Source organism: Callorhinchus milii, unplaced genomic scaffold, assembly GCF_018977255.1.
Source record: "Callorhinchus milii isolate IMCB2004 unplaced genomic scaffold, IMCB_Cmil_1.0 Scaffold7, whole genome shotgun sequence".
Taxonomy (NCBI): Eukaryota; Metazoa; Chordata; class Chondrichthyes; order Chimaeriformes; family Callorhinchidae; genus Callorhinchus; species Callorhinchus milii.
The window spans coordinates 11052462-11072991 of record NW_024704748.1 but is presented as its reverse complement, the minus strand read 5'-3'; the positions used below and the strand labels follow the sequence as shown (position 1 = coordinate 11072991).

Here is a 20530-nt window from a genome sequence, read left to right as displayed (position 1 = left end):
AACTAAGAATCAATTAATCTTATTGATGAAGCATGGAATACATAACAATAATAATAATCCTTGCATTTAATTTGGTTTCATGTCTGAAAGTGCTTCACAGAATTTAGTGTAAAGTGTAGTGACTGTATATTTTGTAGCATCTTTAATTTTCTCAGTTAGATTCCCTCATCTTTCTTGAGGGTTTTAGAATTTACTGGTAAGAATTCAGCTATAGAAAAATATTAAGAAGTATACGTTGCCAAATTTTAGGAGAATTTTATTTATTTCACTCTCTTTATTGAAGTTGATCATTAGGTTTTGAAGCATGTAGATATGGTACAGTTGATTTATTGGCAAATAAATCATGGAAGATTGTATCCCATTCATGTTGTGTACATTATTTGGAGCAAGGAAGACTGCATGACAATCAGTCAGTCTCGCACATGATGGATTATTGTGTTAATTCACAATAAAGTTAAAATGCCACTGTTGTGAATAATCTCCAGTGTAGTGACAGATGTTCATTTTATAGCAGGAGCCAATGCGTGACTTGATATTTCAAACACTTCTAGCAAATTAGATGCATTTGATCGAGCTATAAATGGTTTACAGGAGTAAGCTTGTTTGTAACTTTTGAAGTCGGATTTTCTGAAATTGTTACCAAGTGGAGGTCTCACCCTCTTTGTAGTATGGAAATTCTCATTACTGAATTTAACACAGCAGAAGCCTGTTAGGGTAGAATCAATGCCTCAGGATGCCAATAAGTGACATGCACCAACACAGTAACATGCTGCAGAATAGATAGTAGAAGGGGTTTAAATTGCAGATAAGATTAGCCATTCATAACATAAAATTGATGTACAGTTTCACTCTTTACTAAGCAACTCTGGAGAGCAATCATTTTATTGGAATATTTGTCGGACTAGTTGAGACGTTTCTCAGAATTAGAGCGATGCACAGATGTCAAAGAGCTTAAATATGCCCTGATTAATCCCCTGGCCGTGTTTCGTTCCTCTGATTCAAAGTGGAACACAGGCACTAATACATATCAACATACTTTCATGCCAGCTAGAATTGATATCTGTAAATATTGGAGTGTGCAGTATTCCTTAAAATTAAAGCATGTTGCTTGATAAAATGTTTTACTTAATCATGTGCCCTAGAAAGGATTTCCCCCATGTATCTGTTGTAATGGGTTTGATCATAATGGTATTTTAGTGCTCATTTCTTTCAACTGTTGCCTTTGATGGATTTTATTTACTGCCTGGGAGATTTATGAAACATTTTCTTTTTTCTCAAATGTTTTTCTTCTTTCTCAAATTTCCTCCCATCCCCTTCCCCCGAAGGAGATATTTAATTCCTTTATATTTCTGTGGGAGCTGGTTGCCCTCTGATGATCCAATCAAGGAGCCATTTTTCTTGTGTGAATCTTGACCTGTTGAGTCGGCAGACTATTTGACCACAGAGGGCCAATATTCTCCTTGCCTGGCATATACATAACATGGTCCACTGGACAGTGATTGGCTAAGATCAGCTAACTGTGCAGACAGGGATCGATCCCAGGAACTTCGCTAGTTGATTTGGCTCAGCTACTCACTGAATAAACTCACTGAGCCTTTGGGATGGGTGAATTTCTAACTTGCAGTGAGGTACAGTCATCCTTCAATTTCTACCTTGCAGTGAGGTATATTAATCCTACTTGATGTTTTTTTTGCCATTTTGTTGCACAGCATATAATATGAACGGATGGGTTTCAGTTTTAAAGTCTGCAAATGTTTTCTATTCTATCTTTGGTTAAATAGAGGGTAAGATATCTTTGGACAATATTGTAAGTGTTTAGTTTCCTTGATTATTAAAGAAGAAAATTGGGATAGTCACAGGCTTCAGGGTTCTTGCAAATGTTTGAATGCTGAAAATGGACAGTAAACTGGTGACTGCTGTGCAATAATTCCTTTTGAAATGGGATTTCTTAATAAAGAATGAGTGAAAACAGAAGACACTGCCCTTTCTTAACACACCACCCGTGGTTACTCAAGTCTTTTGATTTTCTTTTGGATAATGTCATTATTCAACTTGGAGATAAATTATCATGTTCAGATCTTCATGTTGACATGTCTACTGCTAAAGTTCACAAAATTGTGTTTGTCAACTGTATTATCGTTCAGAAACTGATGCTGGCAAGTTAAAGTTATTTGTTGTAATGATGGCTGTTTTGTTATTTTCTATCCTCTTTCTTGCTCACACTGTGCACTGCCCAATTCCCTAGCAACAGCATGGCCCTGGACCAGGGACATTTGTGCCTTCCAACACTAGGCATTTCTCCTTTGGTTTGAAAGCAATTTATGAGGACAAGATATCAAGGGGAAAATGCCAAACAGAAGACACTGCCCCAAAACGCTAGATGTGCCCATCCCCCACATCCATGCATTGGAACTACATCCCTCAAGAAAAAAAACCACAATAATAAAATTGGTCGCTTCCATCCACGACTGTTTGTGGGACACTGCTGTGCGCAATTGGCTGCCGCTTTTCGCACACAAATATATGGTCAATTCACTTTACAGTCTATTCTGTGAAGCGCTTTTGACGTCTTGAAGATGTGAAAAGCGCGATATCAAATGCAAGGATTATTATTATGATCATCACTGTCTTAGTCTAATAGCGCACACTAGTGTAGATCCAATGCATAATCTTGGATGCATTTGACTAACAATAGTCAAACCACAAACAGTTTCATGTTGGGTAAAGTTCAGTGGCAGTAGAATGGCAACAGACAAGAGCATAAACATTTTTGTTGGCACCAGTTATAAACGTGTAATGCCAGAGACAAAGAAACCGAATCAACAGAATGCAGAGCATTTGGTATCGTAGTGCAGCTCACATTTGTACATTCAGTGGACCTACATGGCACCTTTTTTAATACTCAAGCACATAGCTTGATTAAAAAGTGATTGAGAATAATATTTTCTTTTGTTTCGTATTGTTTTGTCACTTTTGTATGATGTTCTCATGGCAGAAAAGGCACATTGCTACTCTTTAATTCCCTCAAAACCTACACCAAACAAAATAACAAATGTTACTGCAGCTTCTGATCTAGTGCAAACCATTACCCAGGCTATTCCCACTCCGAGGGTATTGAGTGAAGACTCCTCGTCACCAGGTTCCCCCTCCCTAACCTGGGGAGTCCTGAAGTCAGAAATAGTACCTATATAGTGTTGCTGTGGTTGCGTTCTGCACGCCACTGGAAATCAAACGTGATCCACGTTAATTTATCTCCATTTTCCTCTCTGTATTCTTTAGCGAGGGAGGGGAGGGCAGACCTTCTGAACCTCAGTGATGCTCAGTAGGATGTATATAAGTGTCTATGTTTGGCTCTCTAGCCTTTCTCCCTAAGGACTTAATAATAATAATAATAATAATAATAATAATAATCCTTCCATTTGATATAACGCTTTTCACGTCTTCTAGGCATCTCAAAGCGCTTCACAGAATATACTGTACAGTGATTTGACTGTATATTTGTGGGCCTAATGTTGGAGACAGAGTGTGCTTGTGCACAGTGGGAGCGATTGAAATCTATGCCAGTATATATGGGTTGAAATACGAAGCAGCATAATGTTCTCTTTCAAGCTTCATGACATTTGATGAGATTTGCAATGTTCTGATGTATGTCATAAATCATGGTACATTTTTATGAAATAGTTTCTTTGAATTTAAACTGCTGTTGATCTGGAAAGATGCTTTATGCCTTATTTTGCACAGCACTACAGGTTGTGCATCACAAAGCAAATGGTCGGGAAAACAAAATCCTTCGTTCAATAATAGAGGTTAATATCCCGCCAAGTGTTCAGCCTATGTGTTGTGTCACAATTGTGTGATGGTGTTCACTTTCTGCTATGCCATTTGGTTATTTCATAAATTACTTTTACTTTATTATAATAATAATCATTGCAAAGCTCGTCACAGGATTTCAAATAAAATGTAGCGATTGTATATCTGTGGACACATCTAATTATTTGACCCCAGTAAGAGGTCACTGCTGATCATTTCTTCAGCAATATCCGTAGAAGTACACCTCCACCAGGGCCCTCTGCATATTGATATTAATCCAGGCATTTGATATAGCTCCTTATCACATCATCGAGACAAACAGCTTTGCACAATTTTATAGTAAATTGACTGTATACTTTGTGGGCGAAACGCGGCAGCCAACAGCAGTGTACAACAACCATCGTGGATTGAGTGACCAAATTATTATTGCTTTTTAAACAATTTTTAAGGGCTTATTACCCCCAGAAAGTGATCCACCAATCGCCGAACAACAGGGTTCCTACTTACTGCGAGGTAATAGTGTGGATTGATTTCGCCCTTCCCAGGATTTAAACCCAGGTCCTCTCGCAAGCAAAGCGAGTGCGCTAACCAATACACTAAGGGACTCCAATGAGCAGAAATACAACACATTTTTGCCTTATTTCCATGGGATGCTGGGGGAGGGAACTGTAATATTACTATTGCCACATCAGTTGAGATCTGCACAGCTCAGAGATCTAACCTGCCACTTTTCCTGGTTTATATGATTCAGTTGCTCATTGGATATATTTCCCAAGCCGTTGGAGAAACATAAATTTTTTAAAAAAAAAACTTTTTGATGAGATTCCTGCTTTGATTATTCATAGTCACATTAGGGTGTTCTGTGAGGATCATCCGAATGGTCATTCACACTGGAATTTTGTTAGTATCATTGCTAACCCCTTGTGACTGATTAAGATGTGAGTGTCATTTTTGATGAGTGAAAATGTTAAGATTTCACAAACTTTTAAATTTATGAAACACGGAGAGAAGCACACACACTGTGACCTTTCTACATTTTCCACCAACATCATTTAATATATTTCTTCCTTTGAACAGCAATTCTATCAAGCTCGTGAATCTGATCTCCATATTTATAAGCACATGGCTAACTGCAGCTGGATTCATACATTTGGTAAGTACTTAATGGAATTCACTGTCAAAACAAGTTATCCAGGAGTGTTTTTTTCTCCTCAAAGCAGACAGCTCATTTCCAAATGTTCAGATCATTTAGTCTTCACCGTATTTCCATCTGAAATTTATTTTCCACAATTTTTTTGTCATTCATTTGAAAATTCAATACTATAAATTCAACAATTAAAATCAAGTACAAAATTAAATCTCAGTAAGTCTGTGTTAACAAAATTACCTTCAAAGGCATCAATCCTGTTGTGGGATTCAGATGACAGCTTAAAGACTTTATAACACTCATCTGAACCCCTCATTGTTAAAAGGTTTGAAAACACTCCCATGAATGATTTGATAGTGAATATTATGGAGTTTATGGGAGAGTAGTGGGCTTTTGGGAATTTTAGTTGAACATTTATTGCTAATGCTGAGAAACCACATTTTAATGTAGTCACCTGGATCTAATATTGTCTGTTTGTATCAAAAATGATTTAAAATGCAATAAAGTTCCATGCATAGTAAAAATTAGAGTAAATGTACAGTAGTGTGATCAGAGTTTGCAAAATATGCATGAAACAATAGCTTGAGAGGTTCGTCCCTATTTTGTTTGGATCTCACAAACAAAATAAATCACTGTTCTGTGGTCATTTTGTGTGTAAATTGGTGAAATGTGTGTATTTTGCCACTTGATGGCGCTGCAGTTGTATCCCTGTCATGGGCTGCTCAGTGCCTGAAGAGTTCTTGTAATCTTCTATATTCATCTATTTTTTCTCCCCCCCACATGTTGTTCATAGGTGGAGAACTCAGGGGACCCTTGGGAAAACTTCCAAAATTCCCAACCGCTGACATATTGGGAATGTGTCTATTTGCTCATGGTTACAATGTCCACAGTTGGTTACGGTGACGTTTATGCAAAGACCACCCTTGGACGCCTGTTCATGGTCTTCTTCATCCTCGGGGGTTTGGTAAAATATATATTTTTATTTATCACTAAGCACTTGCTGTCGATAACACCATTTGCTCTGTTTCAGAACTAAAGCAAAGGCCAAGCGAGACAGATGCACTGAAACCAAACTGAAAAAAGACCTTTGTCTGCCTTTCTCCAGAAACACAAATTCCAGAAAAAAATCAATATATTGGTGTTTTGCACTTGAAGTTTAATCATTGACATTAGCTTGTAAATCTTCACCCCCCAAAAAAAAAGTTTCCCACAATTATTTTAATGAAGAAAAAATGTTGGATCCAGAATTCTTTGCACTAAACCACAAGCAGCTTTATCAATCAGTCAGAAATCTGATAGACAGGTTGATGTGTGCGAGATGTATTTTACACTGCAGTCTTCAAAGACACTTACACATGTGACTTAATAGCAGACCTGTTGAAAGATGCATGTAATTGATGGAATAGTAATTAAATTGCTGGGTAAATCCACTAATTATTTAAAACAAAGTATGGCAGAATTCAACTTAAAATATGCAAATAAGCTTATTCTATGCTTTTCGTTTATTGGTTTATTTTGTGTGCCAACCACCTTACATTTACACATTCTTCTTCCTTTAAAATAGTAACCTTTGATATGAGGAGAAGCCAAGCCTACAGAACGTTCCTGTTCACATAATTCCCACTAGATATAGTTAGAAAATATTTTTTTCCTGTGATGAGTCATTTTTCACTTTTCATCATTACCTGTGCTCTGACTCGGCTGCTTCAGTGATTATACCCCTACCCTATCAGGGAGGAATTGTGTGGGTCACACAATAACTCAATTGATTTAACCTGTCAACCTGTCCCTCTCCTCTGGCTCTGTCCCCATTCCCTTAAAAACTGCCACCATCACGCCCACCCTGAAAAAACCCTCCCTTGATGCGTCGCAGCTATCAAGCTACCGGCCCATCTCCAACCTCACCTTTTTCTCCAAGGTCCTGGAAAGAGTTGTCGCCTCCCAACTGCGCTCTTTCCTTTCCACCCATTCACTTTTCGAACCCCTTCAGTCAGGTTTCCGTGCTGCCCATAGCACAGAAACTGCCCTGGTCAAGGTCACCAATGATATCCTGACCATCTGTGACCAGGGCTCCCTCTGCCTCCTCGTTCTCCTCGACCTATCGGCAGCATTCGATACGGTCGACCACGCTATCCTACTCCACCGCTTGTCCTCCCACCTCAACCTTCAAGGCACTGTCCTTGAGTGGTTTAGGTCGTACCTTTCTCACCGTCTTCACTTTGTCTCGACAAATGGCTTCTCCTCCACCCCCCGCACTGTCTCATGTGGTGTCCCTCAGGGCTCTGTCCTCGGTCCCCTCCTTTTCACCCTCTACATGCTCCCCCTTGGTGACATCATCCGCAGACATGGAGTTAACTTCCACATGTATGCGGATGACACCCAACTCTACCTTTCCTCCTCTACTCTCAACTCCACGACCACCGATGTCCTGACAGCTGCCTGTCCGACATCGAGTCCTGGACGAGAGACAACTTTCTTCAGCTCAACGTGCGAAAAACTGAGGCCCTCCTGATTGGCTCACGTCAGCGCCTCCGCACCTCAGGCGCCGACACCATCAGCATCCAAGGCTGCACTCTCCACCTCTCAAAGCCAGTCAGGAACCTCGGCGTTTTGTTCGACCCTGAGCTGTCCTTTCTCCCTCACATCCGCACCACAACTGGCACCGCCTTCCATCACCTCCGGAACATCGCCAGACTACGGCACTACCTCACCCCTCACGTTGCTAAAACCCTGGTCCACGCCTTTGTCACCTCAAGGCTGGACTATGGGATCTCTCTTCCCGCCACCTCCCTCCACAAACTGCAGGTCATTCAGAACTCTGCAGCTCGTGTACTGTCCCGCACCAGGCTTCGGAACCACATCACTCCCACCCTCGCTCGCCTCCACTGGCTCCCCATCCCCCAGAGGATTGATTTCAAAATCCTCATCCTCACCTATAAGGCCATCCACGGCCTTGCTCCCTCCTACCTCTCTGACCTACTATCCCCCTACCTACCTGCCCGTACCCTCCGTTCCTCCGGCTCCGGTCTGCTCCACGTCCCCCGCCCCAATCGCCCTACCATCGGTGGTCGGGCCTTCAGCCTCTCAGCCCCAGGCTCTGGAACTCTATCCACCAGTGCCTTCGCCTTGCTTCCTCCCTCTCCTCCTTCAAGGCCGGTCTCAAAACCTTTCTCTTTGACCGAGCCTTCAGCTCCCCTCTCGACTCTCTTCCCCCTCCTCGCTCCCTCCCTTCCCTCCCCTCACCCTGACCATTTCCCCCCTGCTCGGGTCATGACCCAACTGTGCAGCGCCTTGGGACGTCCTCCTGACGTGGAAGGCGCTTTATAAATGGAATCTTGTTGTTGTGTTGTTGTTGTTAACCAGGGCAGTAGTTTGGATAAATCTGGGAGCCAATTCAGAATCTTGACATGGCCTCAAACACACAACCTTCTGTCTCAGGAGTGAGAGGACCAGCAATTGAGCCAGGCAGATTCTTCACTGCTCTGAATTAAGGTTTGATCAGATTGGTTGCCACATAAATCCGAAGCTCCCACCATTCTAGGATACACATGACCCTAAGACCAAGCTAAGAAAAGAGGGGACCAGGCAGTGCTGGTACATAACAGAGAATTGTGAAGATATATATTTAACTTGCCCTTTGAATCTCCCTACTCTGCTTGTCAAAAATAACCTGCCTTTAACGACCTGGAGAAACTGAAAAGATGGTGCATGGGGCGCTATAAAAACTTATGTCCTGCTGCTCTTCAGCACAGTTCATTAGTACGCCAAACAGCATTCTCCAATGATTCATCTTCAACAGTTGGTGTTGCTCCTTAGTTGAGGAATACTTGCTTATTGCAAATAAAAATCTGTTCTTTGCACTGTGGTGTTATCAGGCTGTTTACGAGGCATTACAATATGTTGAGATTTCTCAAGTTGTGGGCGTGCACTAGAACTTGCAGAACCATTGGTATTCAATAAACTCCTCACCCATTTCTCCACTGTGCTTTCCTGGTTTCATTCTTCCACCACATGGCTATATGCGGGATTCCTCAGCAAAGTATCCTCAGTTCTCTCCTTTTCCTCCTTGACTTATTCCCTTGGTGACATCATCCACAGGCAGGTGGTTTATGGGGATGACACCCAACTCAAACTTTCTGTCTCCAACCTCAAATCCAGGACCAGCACTGTTCTGACAGACTGCCCATCAGACATCAAGTCCTGGATGCGTTTCTCCCACTTATTGTCTACAAAACTAATGCTATTTTGTTTGGCTCCCCTTCGTGCCTCCTCACCTTAAATCTGCTTCATGCTCTTCCCCCACCTCACCTGGTGAATTTTCAGTCACTTTGATCCGCTTGCTGGAACACTCCTCTGCCTTATTACTGCTCTCTGTGCTTTCAAAACCCATACAGAGACCCGATTTCTCTTAATTGAACCCGAATCCACCTGCCTCTTCCCCTCTCCCAGCTCAGACTCCCAATCAGTCTTTGCAAAGCAGTTTGAGACATTCTTCCAATGTGAAAATTGTTGTTGTTGGTTGCGTTTATTCCATTTCCATATGGTCTTCTTGAGCAACATTGAGTATTCTGGATCCACCATTTGCAATAATTATAGGGTTGTCAACATTGCCGTTACAATTAGGCTTTTAAAATTTCGACCATTTTTGCTGAAGGCCCTTTGTATCTACCTACTGTTTGGTACTTTTGCAACGGTTTCTGGGCAGTATCAAGGCACACTAATAGTGTTTATGTCGTGTTGCATAGAGGAAGCGGATTTGAGCCCATTTATGTTATCACCCATTGCCCTTGCTACATGTCACCTATGCAGATTATATTTTATTGATTAAACTATATATATTGGATATATCGTCATAATATTTGAATTCTGTAATTGTGTTATGATTTGAAACAGTCAAATTCCAGCCATAGAAACACATTTGGTTGTTGGTCAATTTACAAATCAGATTTTGAAGATAAAACAAATACATTTTCAAGAAAAGTTTTGAGTAATTTTAAAATTGTTTTTGAAATTGGAATTGGTAAAGAATACAAATGTGTCATAATGCTTATGGGGTCGAAGTTAAGCATAGAGAATGCTCCATTAATGTATTGAGAACCAATTGAAGTACTATTCTTAAAAGAACAATTTCAGAGTTTATATTGCAAATAGCATTTTAACCTCTGGGAGAGAAAAATCTTAAAGTTGTTTCAAAGGGCAACTCTACCCTCTTAACACTTTTTGTTCAAATATATATTTTTATTGGCTCCTTAAATTACTCCTTTCGCTTGCCTTTGGCACGAGCTACATGCTTACTGTGGAAATGAGCAATCCAATGTATTTCAACACATTAATCCAATGTTGAATTTTGAGAGCACACTGGATACTCCCTACATTGGCCCCAGGGTCACAGTTAGGAATTTTACTGGAGTCCGTGGTTATTGTTTTTTTTGGAACTACAATTTACATTATAGACTTTGATATAACCCAATCGTCCATGATACAACAATGGGAAATGTCAATAGTGGAATGTTCCAAGTATATTTTTCAGATCTAGAACCACTGTGTAAATCAAGAACTAATCTAGATACAGAATGAAAAGAAAACTCATAGCCAGTAACCCAACGGATTAGTGCATTAGACTGGTCTATATTACGGCTCCCCACACCCAATCAGTCTATCTCTTTCTATGTCCAACATTTGCTGTATAGTCTCCCTCCTTCCATTTCTGTTTCTCTCCGATTCGCTATTAACGCTTGTCTTTTGCTCCTTACATCTATTTCTTCTCCTCTCTTTTACTCCTTTTTTCACTCTCCCTTTTTGCCTTTTTTTCCATCCATCTCTTTCCTTCTCTCTTGCTCTCTTTATTCCCCCTCCCTCTCTTTTCTCTCTCTATCCTGTAGAAACAGTCCCTGAATCCCCCATCTCCCTTCATTTTGCTCCTTGAATTCTTCTCTTTCTGCCCCTGCTTTTCACTTTCTAGATCTCTCTCACTTTCTTTGAGAATCATTTCAATTTTAAAACTGGCAGTTCAGAACTAGCAGGAAAAGCATATCCCTCCTCATGTTTGTACTTGCACCACAAATCCCATTAAATATGGGAATACCCGCAGACCTGAGATTGCTGCAAAACAAAATATTGTCTTGTACTGTTGGAACTAGGATCTTTCCAACAGCAGCCAAGCAGCAAGTTGTTTAGAGCAGGTCTAAGATGATTTTTGTTTGTAAGTAAACTGTGATCTTTAAAACTTTGGGATTAAAACAGTTTAGGTGAACTCGTTAAGATGAGAAATAGAAATATGCACCTTTATCACCAAGGGCCACCAATCAAGTTCTCCAAATATTACTCACAACTATCTTATTGTTGAATAGGATATTGATTTTATACCTGGTCATATATTTTGCGTACATCGATTCATTAAGTAATAATAAAAGTTGCAAATAAATTCCATTTGGGGCTAAATTGGTGTAAGGATTGTAAAGTAAATCCTGTTCTGTCATCATACTTTTTTTTTTGGTAATGATGAATACCAAAGCCTACTTCTAGGACATTTTGCCATATTTTAACATTAGTTTGCCCCCCCCTCCACACACACACACACACACACACAAACATTGATAGTTTTTGAATGGGGTAGAGTTGCCCTTAACTTTGATAGTGCTCAGATTGTTCAAGAGTGCAGATTTTTTTTCCCCAATTAATATTTGTTTTTCCAAACTGGGATTACGCAACCTAAATGTGTTCTTAATCTCTTGTACATTAAAGTAATCTTCTGGGAATTAGTGGAATTTTGGCTGTTTCTCATTTAAAGAGTAGTTATGAAAAAGCTTTCAGTTAATGTAGAAAGCTCAGAAAACTGTGTTTAACTTGAATTGTTTGATAAGATTTGAATTTTCCGGCTTTGTATGTGTACACATGTGACTGTAAGTAATCCATTATGTGATTTGTTCTCTTTTAAGAAAATTATGTTTAGAAGATTTTTTTTAGTGCGGTTTCCTTCTATGTCCCTCTCCAACTGCTAACAAACACGTGGTTTTGGGTGCACTACAGAGCCTGTACTCCTGGATGAGATGAAGCTAATTGTATAATATTGGAATCTAAAACTTTTAGGGAATGTTTAAGTGTTGGAATAATGCATTCAAATCATTGGTGCAATGATGCAGTCACATGTATCCTCTTTAAGATATTGTTTGAGGAAAATTAATTCTTGTAAAGCCTCAATCCTGAATTGACATTAGCACACTCAATTTTATGATAAGAGCTTAAGCTCACATTAACAAACTGCTGTTTGCCGTCTATCTAGGTCGGCCATTAGAACCACTTAAAAGATTTTCCCAATTATAAGCTCATGCCACAAAAGGTCAATAATTTTACCAACCATCAGAGGATAACACTTTGTGACCTTTTCCAACTTATTTGACTTATGAAATGAAGGCAGTATTTATTTGTAAATCTATGTGCATTAAGGAGGCCTCAATGTGATTTTGTTAAGCATTGCTTGGGGGATGTTCCAAATATAAATGCTGATGTTAAAACGCAAAAGTAATAAGAATTAATTGTGAAATTGTGTCAATTATGACTCTTTTCAAAACACTAAAATCTCCTTATTGAACTAGATGATTCCCCACATCAATCATTCAAAACCCGCATCCAGCTACAGCTCTTAGAAGCAACCTTCCACGGGCAATGTGTTTGTTGCAAAAAACATGGCAGATAGAAATTTTCTCTTGACTACTTTTGGATTTTTTTTCTTTCAATGTTGAAACCTGTGAACAGACTTTTTGAACTTGTTTACGCAATCAGCTCTGACTGACTTTAGATTTTGGTTTAACCTTGAAACATTATTCTGGTCAAATTTGTTTTCATGGAACATTTTCCTAAATCTCACAAACTAAAATGGCACAAGCTGTTCCAATCCCCTTCATTTCATTTGCTGTTTTAGTGGATGTTTTTTTTTGCCTTTAGCTTCTTCCAAACTCAGTGCTGCAGCACTGCTACAGAAAAACTTTACAAGTCAATGGAAGTTTCAGAACCTAAATGCAAATCGTAAACTAAGTTTCAGTTTCTTCAGCTAAAGAACAGTGCCTCCCTCTTAGAAGCTGCACCTTTTTACTTTGTGAGTTCTAGTCTCAGCAGAGCTAAGTTTTTTTTTCCTTTGCAGATCTGACTAATTCTTTTACAGTTTCAGATCTTAAGAATATCTTCTGAACCTTAGAACACAGCACCCCCTCCCCCTCTTTGGCCTCTCTTTTTAGTCTATTCTTCTGTCTCCTATCTTCTTCTTAGGCCATGTTTGCAAGCTACGTCCCTGAAATCATAGAATTAATAGGAAACCGCAAGAAATATGGTGGTTCTTATAGTGCGGTTAGTGGAAGAAAGTAAGTATCCCATGAGGCTCTACTGCCTCTGCTGCAGTAGAACACTCTCTGCATGCCATTCTCTTTTTCTGTTTCATGCATGTAGGCAATGTTTGCTCGCTACGTACCAGAAATTGCTGCTCTCATCCTTAACCGGAGGAAATACGGAGGGAGTTATAAATCAACTCGAGGCAGAAAGTAAGTCAAACTGGACAAGGTGTGGCTGTGTGACCTCTAGACCCTTGAATATTAACCTCTGACCCACGGAGAGAGAATATTTGGTTTTGCACCATGACGTCAGACGTCACGGCTAGGATTGTCACACTGTAATCAGAGACCATGACGAGGCACATGTCCCGTTTGTTACATGTTTCCGTCAATGATTGCTTTGCTTTCTTTTCTAAAACAAAAACAATCCTTTTTTTTGTTTTCTCAGCTTTTTCCATGGGCCATCAGAGAGTTTTAGTTACCCTTATCTTTGGCAGTCACAAAAAATACAATAATATTACCTTAATTTTCTTGCAGTGTCAATCAAATTGATTTATTGCAAGATCCCATAATTATTTTTTTAATGTTTATTCTGACCTTGCCAATCCATTCTTCCATTGCTCTGATATTTTTGTCTACTTCATTTCCTGCATGCAGTTTCTCCATGTTTCATTAAGATTCATGTGACTCTTCCATGGCAACAGTTTCATGAGAATTTGCCAGACTCTTGTCTGTCGCCAAAGTTAAGTTCTTCGATAATGTGCTGCCTGAAAACTTGGCCCCAGTCTTCAGTTAAATCCCCAAGCCTCAAGGCCACAATTCCCAGACTGTAGGTTCCAAAATACTATTGGCTTCCTTCACAGTCTCTGTCAAGTAGCTTGCTTGCTTGTGCAGGCATTTTGTTCGTACCTAGTCAATGTTTGTTGCTTCTGCTTCATGTTGTCTCTGTGGATTACCTCAGATTTTTCAATCCCACCGTAATTGAAACTCAGCTCTTTCATCAGCACATGGAAAGCCTGATGGAGATAAAATTCCCTATCTACAGCTCTTAAGTTATGATCAAAGCAATTTTTTTTAAGAACTTTACTGGTTTAGGCTTTTCACCAGAATGTGAAAGGCAACGTGAAAGTCAGCATCCTTTGTTTTTTAGTGTTGTTTTTCCCATTAGAAAATTTAGACTGATGAGATGTTATGTTTGGCCAACACTTTGATTTTTGTTTCCAATCTTGCGTTGAGAGAATCCGTTGTCAGAGCTCCCCGCCTTGTCGATAAGTCCTTGTGGTAGTAATATCCAGCTATTTACATTGCTTCTACCACAGCTGGCAAATATGTCTTCTGGCAGTAGCCGTGGCAGCTGGCTAGAGTTTCATTGTTTCAGATGTAGTGATTTTTTTTAATGCAGAAAAAAAAGTTAATGTATAATGGCATTTTATAAACTTTCCAACTGTCTAATTTTAATATCCAACACTAAACATGAACCTTCATTTTCCCACAAGGGCAGTGTCCAAACAAAAACTAAAATAGCTTGTGGTTCCTGGTTTGTTAGCTGTCGTTTTTAATAACTGAGAGTGACAGTGAAATAAAACGTATAATCATTTTATGCAATTGAACTGCCATGAGTCCAACCCAGTCTAGCTGTTTACCAGTTACGCACATGACAGTAAATGGGACTCACTGATTGAAGAAACTGCATCTCCTCTTTCAGCTGTATTAAGAAAACCTTTTGAAATCCTGAAGAGGCACAGTTGTGATCACAGGGGTAGGGGAGGGTTGAAACAGCCAGAGCTATTTTATCAGATTGTTATCTCACGATGCAATGTGCCATTGAATAAAACAGTTGTGACATTGTAGTGCCTGGCAAAGGTAGGCAAGAGGTTTGCCACGCACTGCACCTTGAACAATGACAGTGGTAGCAAAGGCAAAGGATTAGAGCAGTAGACAAAGGTATGGTGCTGATGCTGGAGCTGTTGTTTACTTGTATGCCCTGTGGGATCTCTGCTGCATGGCTACATTTGCACGGTCATTACTGGAACCCTGGGTTTTCCTATTTTGAGGGCTTTCTGTATCTTTTTGTTTGCCTTCTCTATGATACAGTTGAAAATGTGTTTGAATGATGTCTAATTTCTGTTGTAAATTTAGTGGGAATAAGCAAATTCAGGTATATTTTTGGTTTTGACAGGAATTTTAGGCACTTGTGAAACTGAAGACTAATCTTGGCAACCTAGAGCAGTCCATGAACATTTCTCAGATCACTTACACTTCACCTCTCCTCCCCTGCACCCCCCCACACCACCACCACCAAAAAAAAATGCTTGATAGACATATTATTGACCACTGTATTGACAAGTAATTTTGGAATATAGCCAGTCAAAAGGTTGGCATGAGTCATGTAATTGCCATCCCTTCTGACCATCGGGAAATCTACGACAAGGCACCACCTGGAGTTGAACTTTAGCATTATCAGGATCCGAGTACAATGGGAACATTGACACCTAAGTGATATCACATATTCAGAATCAGACTGCAAAGGTTTGGAAATCAATCCCCTTGGGGGAAAAATAAGTTATTGTTGAAATTGATTTTGAAAATGCTTGTACAGTATTGGCTCCAGCCCCCTAATGGCTGTTTGGCATTTTATACTGTCGGTGTTATTACCTGTTAGTGGACATGCACAAAGGAGCATTTTCTCCACATTGCTGTGGGAGCGCATGGAAATGGCTTTGTGAATGCGCAGGAAAACATTTTAAAATGGGGCCTATTGCATTCCTTTTTAAGCAATCCCTTGATTCAAACATATCAGGTTTTCAGCCATGGTGGTGCAAATATTGTGTAGCTTGTTTTAGCAAATATATTAATTGCGTATGGTTTTTTAAATGTAATCCTTTTCTTGACTTAGCTGAATCACCACTAATGATCCCATGTATTGATTATTGCACAGCTGTCCCTGGTGCATGGAAGATAGGATACCAAATGGTGCAGAGTGCATTTTGGCTGCAAACAGTAGCTACAAAACCAATATCTGATTGACATTCCAATTAGACACTCCAGGAAGGTTCACTGGCAGGCAACCTGGATAGGCTGTCAATATAACACATATTGATCTTCAGCATTAGATATCAACACTATAGTTATTTACTGACCCCTATGATATTTACATCCAGGGCAGAATGGCTCCATTTTATTGGGGTCAAGTTACTTCACTTGTGTGCAGAAATGTTTGTACAACAATACACATATATTGGAGCAGCTTCGGCATTGTGAGGCACTAATGGAATTTCCCCATAATAGTTGGCATTGCTAAAGGCAATATTTGCGTTAACATTGAACAAAATTCCAGCCCATGGGATTCCAACCCAATATTAGACTTGTGACCAATAATTGTGAAGAGTTAGAATGGACTGCTAGTTTCAGAATCCAAGAACCAGCAGTGAGCTATCAACTGACATTGCAGCCAGAATTCAATAAAATGAATAAATTACTGAACCAAATTTTCTTGCCAAATCTTCTATTAGCCAAGCCTTTTATTGAACTCTGCAGTGGGAGCTGAGAGCAGGCTGCTTGAGATCACTTCAGATAGTGGATGATATTAACAATCACATTATTTAATGGTTTGCACAGGCCAGTTCATACTCGCCAGAGACACTGACAGTCAGGTTTCCTCAGAAATGTAAACAAGTACTGCATGCGTATATACACTTAACACATTGCACTATGCATTATCCACATGTCAATTGAACTCTATTGTACTTGTTTGGCTCAGCAAATCCTGAAGCCTCTTAGTTCAATGAGGTAATCGTTTTGCTGTTTGAGTACCTTTTGCGTATTGTCTGCCAGAATACATCGAGTCATGTAAGGACAAATAGCTCATTGGATATTCCAGACTTCAACAAATAAATGACTGGGATAGTGGTGTGCAGACACAGCAGGTTGTGCTTTTGGTTATGCGAGATTTATGTCAGATAATCTGCATATCTATAATCTGTGGTCTAATTTACCTGATCTCAGCCCAGAGATCACATTTAGCCACAGCATTCCTGGGATTGGTCAAGGTTCCTGTTTCTGACACCCGTATGGTGATCTCTTCCAGGAAGATTGTGTGTATGATGATGGTGAGGATGGCAATGGGCTTCCCTGTGAAGCAGGAATTTTATTGGGTAGTTTTAGGGGTGGGATTTCAACTCTTTCAAGGGTTTGCCAAGGCTAGTGTGTGTATGTGTGGGAGGGGGAGCATGTGGATTATCTAGCCAATTTGGATATGCGTGTGGTGTGAATGAATAACTCGGTTATATTTGATCTCTTAGTTTCGGAAGGCAAAATTTCATCTGGTAGATGGAGTGGGTGGTTTGAGTCACCAGAAGATTGATTACACTTACATAGCACCTTTCATGTTGGAGATTGTATCAAAGTACTTCACAAAGGCAGAGTGGGAGTCTGTGCTTGGAGGGTAATATGAAGGTTTGGGAGGGTTAGGGCTAGGTAGCTAAAGGTGCAGTTAGAGGTTTTTAAGATAACTAGATTTTAAAAGCAGAGGGGGAGCGAGAGAGATGGAGGAATTCCAGAAGAAAGTTCCAAAGACCAGGGGCAAAGTGTCTGAAAATTAATTTGATGATAGTGGGGTGAGAAGGTCAGAGCCTTGAAGAGGGCCAATGTTGGCATAGTGGACTGAGTGGGCATGGGAGTAGGATTACAAGTGATCTCATAGATATGGTTAGGGAAGATTTTGATGGGAAGGGTGAGGATCTTAAAGTCAATACTCCTGGGGTTAGGGACCTAGTGGAGCTGGGCAAGGATGGGGTTGATGGGCTCTCAGACTCTCATGCGGGAGAGAACATGGACTGTGAAATTTTGGGTGATCTGGAGCTTGGAGACTGGTAAGCAGTGTATCAGAGATGTCATGTCTAGAGAATGACAAAGGTTAATGTTTACATAGTCTGTGAAAGGAGGGGTTTGATGGGCCAAATGGTTTTATCAGTAACTCACTCCGAGTCTGTTTCTTTAGACAATGACTAATCCCTACATATCCATCTGCACTCCTGCTTTTCTGACACGAACAGTACTTTTTTCACTTCAATAACTTCAATGTTGCATTTGATTTGCATCAAATTTGACAATGATTTTTCCATATCAGACTTGACATGAAGTCTGCAATGAAGACAGGTTGTGAAGCATGAAAAAAATGCTGTGTTTGCTATGCTCTTGTCCCATTTAGAATGCCTTTGTGATCGGTTCCAGTACAATCTGTGGACCACAGGGTTTGTGTTTATTTTCGTGCAGATAAGGGACAGTTTCAACGCAAGATGAGGCTTCACATTGTTGAATCTGCTGCACTGAACCCTAAGTAAACACACACAGACAGCACCAATGTCTCTGGGTAACAGTGTTTAACTTTTACACCACCATTCTGATTTAGGAAAGTGGACATTTCTGACGCCGGTGTATTAGTAGAAATGAAACTGCAGACAATCTTATTTCAGAGACATTTCAGAGAAGTGGCAATGCATCAGAGAGAAAGTGATCAATGTCTTGGTTACAAGCCCTGACATCATCATCATCATAATAATCCTTGCATTTAATATGGCACCTTATCATGCGTATGCTGTCACCCTGACATCCATTTCCCCATTCACTAATCAATAAGTAAAAATCGACTGCGTTTTTAAGAATGAAAAACCTTGTACTTTTCAAATGAAATGGACTGTAAATTGTGACTGAGAATCAATATATAGTCACATGTAGAAACTATGACAATACTGAATGCTTTGTCGTGAAGAAGTCAACTAGCAATTTAGTCAATTGTCAATGTCTTTGTAGTCCTCTAAATTGGGTAGATTTAAACATTATCTATCTTCTCAAGTTTAGCAAAAGTAAGACTTGTTGTTGGTGGAGATCTAACACACCGTGATAACAGGGAGATTGATCCTGCAAGTTGCAAGCAGGCTTGTATACTGGTTGTAGGCTGACTGATCTTGTTGGTTAGAGCTGCTTATGGGAGGTGGTGGTGGGGGGGGGGGTGGCGGGGTTGGAAATGTGATTTTTCTTCTGTCTGATGAACGCAGGCTTATAAAAGTCACTTCATTGCATCACATCACCCCAGCATTACTCTGTCATCACTCATCATCTTGTGTGTCAAATAATGAGAATGTATGTGCTTTAGTTGTAACATTGCGATGTTGATCTGGTCTGATATCACTTTCACAGGCACATAGTGGTCTGTGGACACATTACACTTGAGAGCGTCTCCAACTTTCTAAAGGACTTCCTGCACAAGGACAGGGATGATGTAAACGTGGAAATCGTCTTCCTGCATAAGTAAGTAAAAGAGCTTGATTTACAGAGTGTACCGCCAAGTCAGAGACCATGATTCATTGAACACTCTTTCATTTCCTTTGATTCATTTTGTTCACAAAAGGTTCTATTCTATTATCATACTTGTCTCTTTCCAATGCTCTCAGAACATGACATTAAACTATCTATGTCCAATTTACAGGAGTTTCCAAAGACCCAAATAATCTGCTGATTTTAACTGCCAAACTGTCCAGGACTTCTCATAAATAATAGTTAACAGGGTGGGGTCCTAGTAGCTGACAGGACGACAAGTGTCAAATGCCTTTAGGAGAAACAGAGAGGGAGCAATTTACAAAATAAAGAAAGATGCCCATCTTGCTATGCTCTGTTTTACCAGCAGTTTAAGAAGGATGGACAGAGATAGTGGAATCATATGAAATGAGCTGGTGACCCATTGGCATCCTGTCCCTGAGTAAATCTCAAAACGAGGTTTGCTGATGCGAGCAAACCTTCCCTTATTATAACTAGATTTCCTATTAGATGTGAAGAATGAAAAGTTTGATAGCATTGGCGATCTGTGGGTGTTGGACTTCAGTAAGTAAAGGAATCTATTTTGAGGAAATGTGTATTCTCTGGCTGAGCATTTGAAGAAAGTATTATCAATGGGTTAAAACAGTTTTCAAAGTTATGGTCTCATAATTAAGTCACTGCTTTATCTCAATTTAAGAATTAAATCTGGGAAGACTTTAAGTTGCCATGTTGTTGTGACTAATGTTGGCCAGCAGCAAAGATTGAATTAATGGGAGCAGTGATAATTTGATTTGTTACCTGTGGTTCCAATCTTCGGTTCTGCTGGAGTAACACAACAGCAGGGGATAGTTGCAATCTACACCCAACAGCATCTGTAATTGCTAATTTTTCTAATCTGAAATGTGGAGAACAATTATGTGAAGTAATGAATAAT

General features: G+C 39.9%; 1 protein-coding gene across 1 annotated transcript in view; it reads left to right on the top strand.

Annotated features, from left to right (window-relative positions):
- Window positions 1-20530, top strand: part of kcnma1a (potassium large conductance calcium-activated channel, subfamily M, alpha member 1a) — a 325301-nt gene that overhangs the window by 208561 nt on the left and 96210 nt on the right. Inside the window, exons 7-10 of the mRNA XM_007898488.2 lie at window positions 4888-4963; window positions 5751-5921; window positions 13223-13314; window positions 19480-19590. Coding sequence (XP_007896679.1) covers window positions 4888-4963; window positions 5751-5921; window positions 13223-13314; window positions 19480-19590 — 450 coding nt within the window. The remainder of the gene's footprint in view (window positions 1-4887; window positions 4964-5750; window positions 5922-13222; window positions 13315-19479; window positions 19591-20530) is intronic.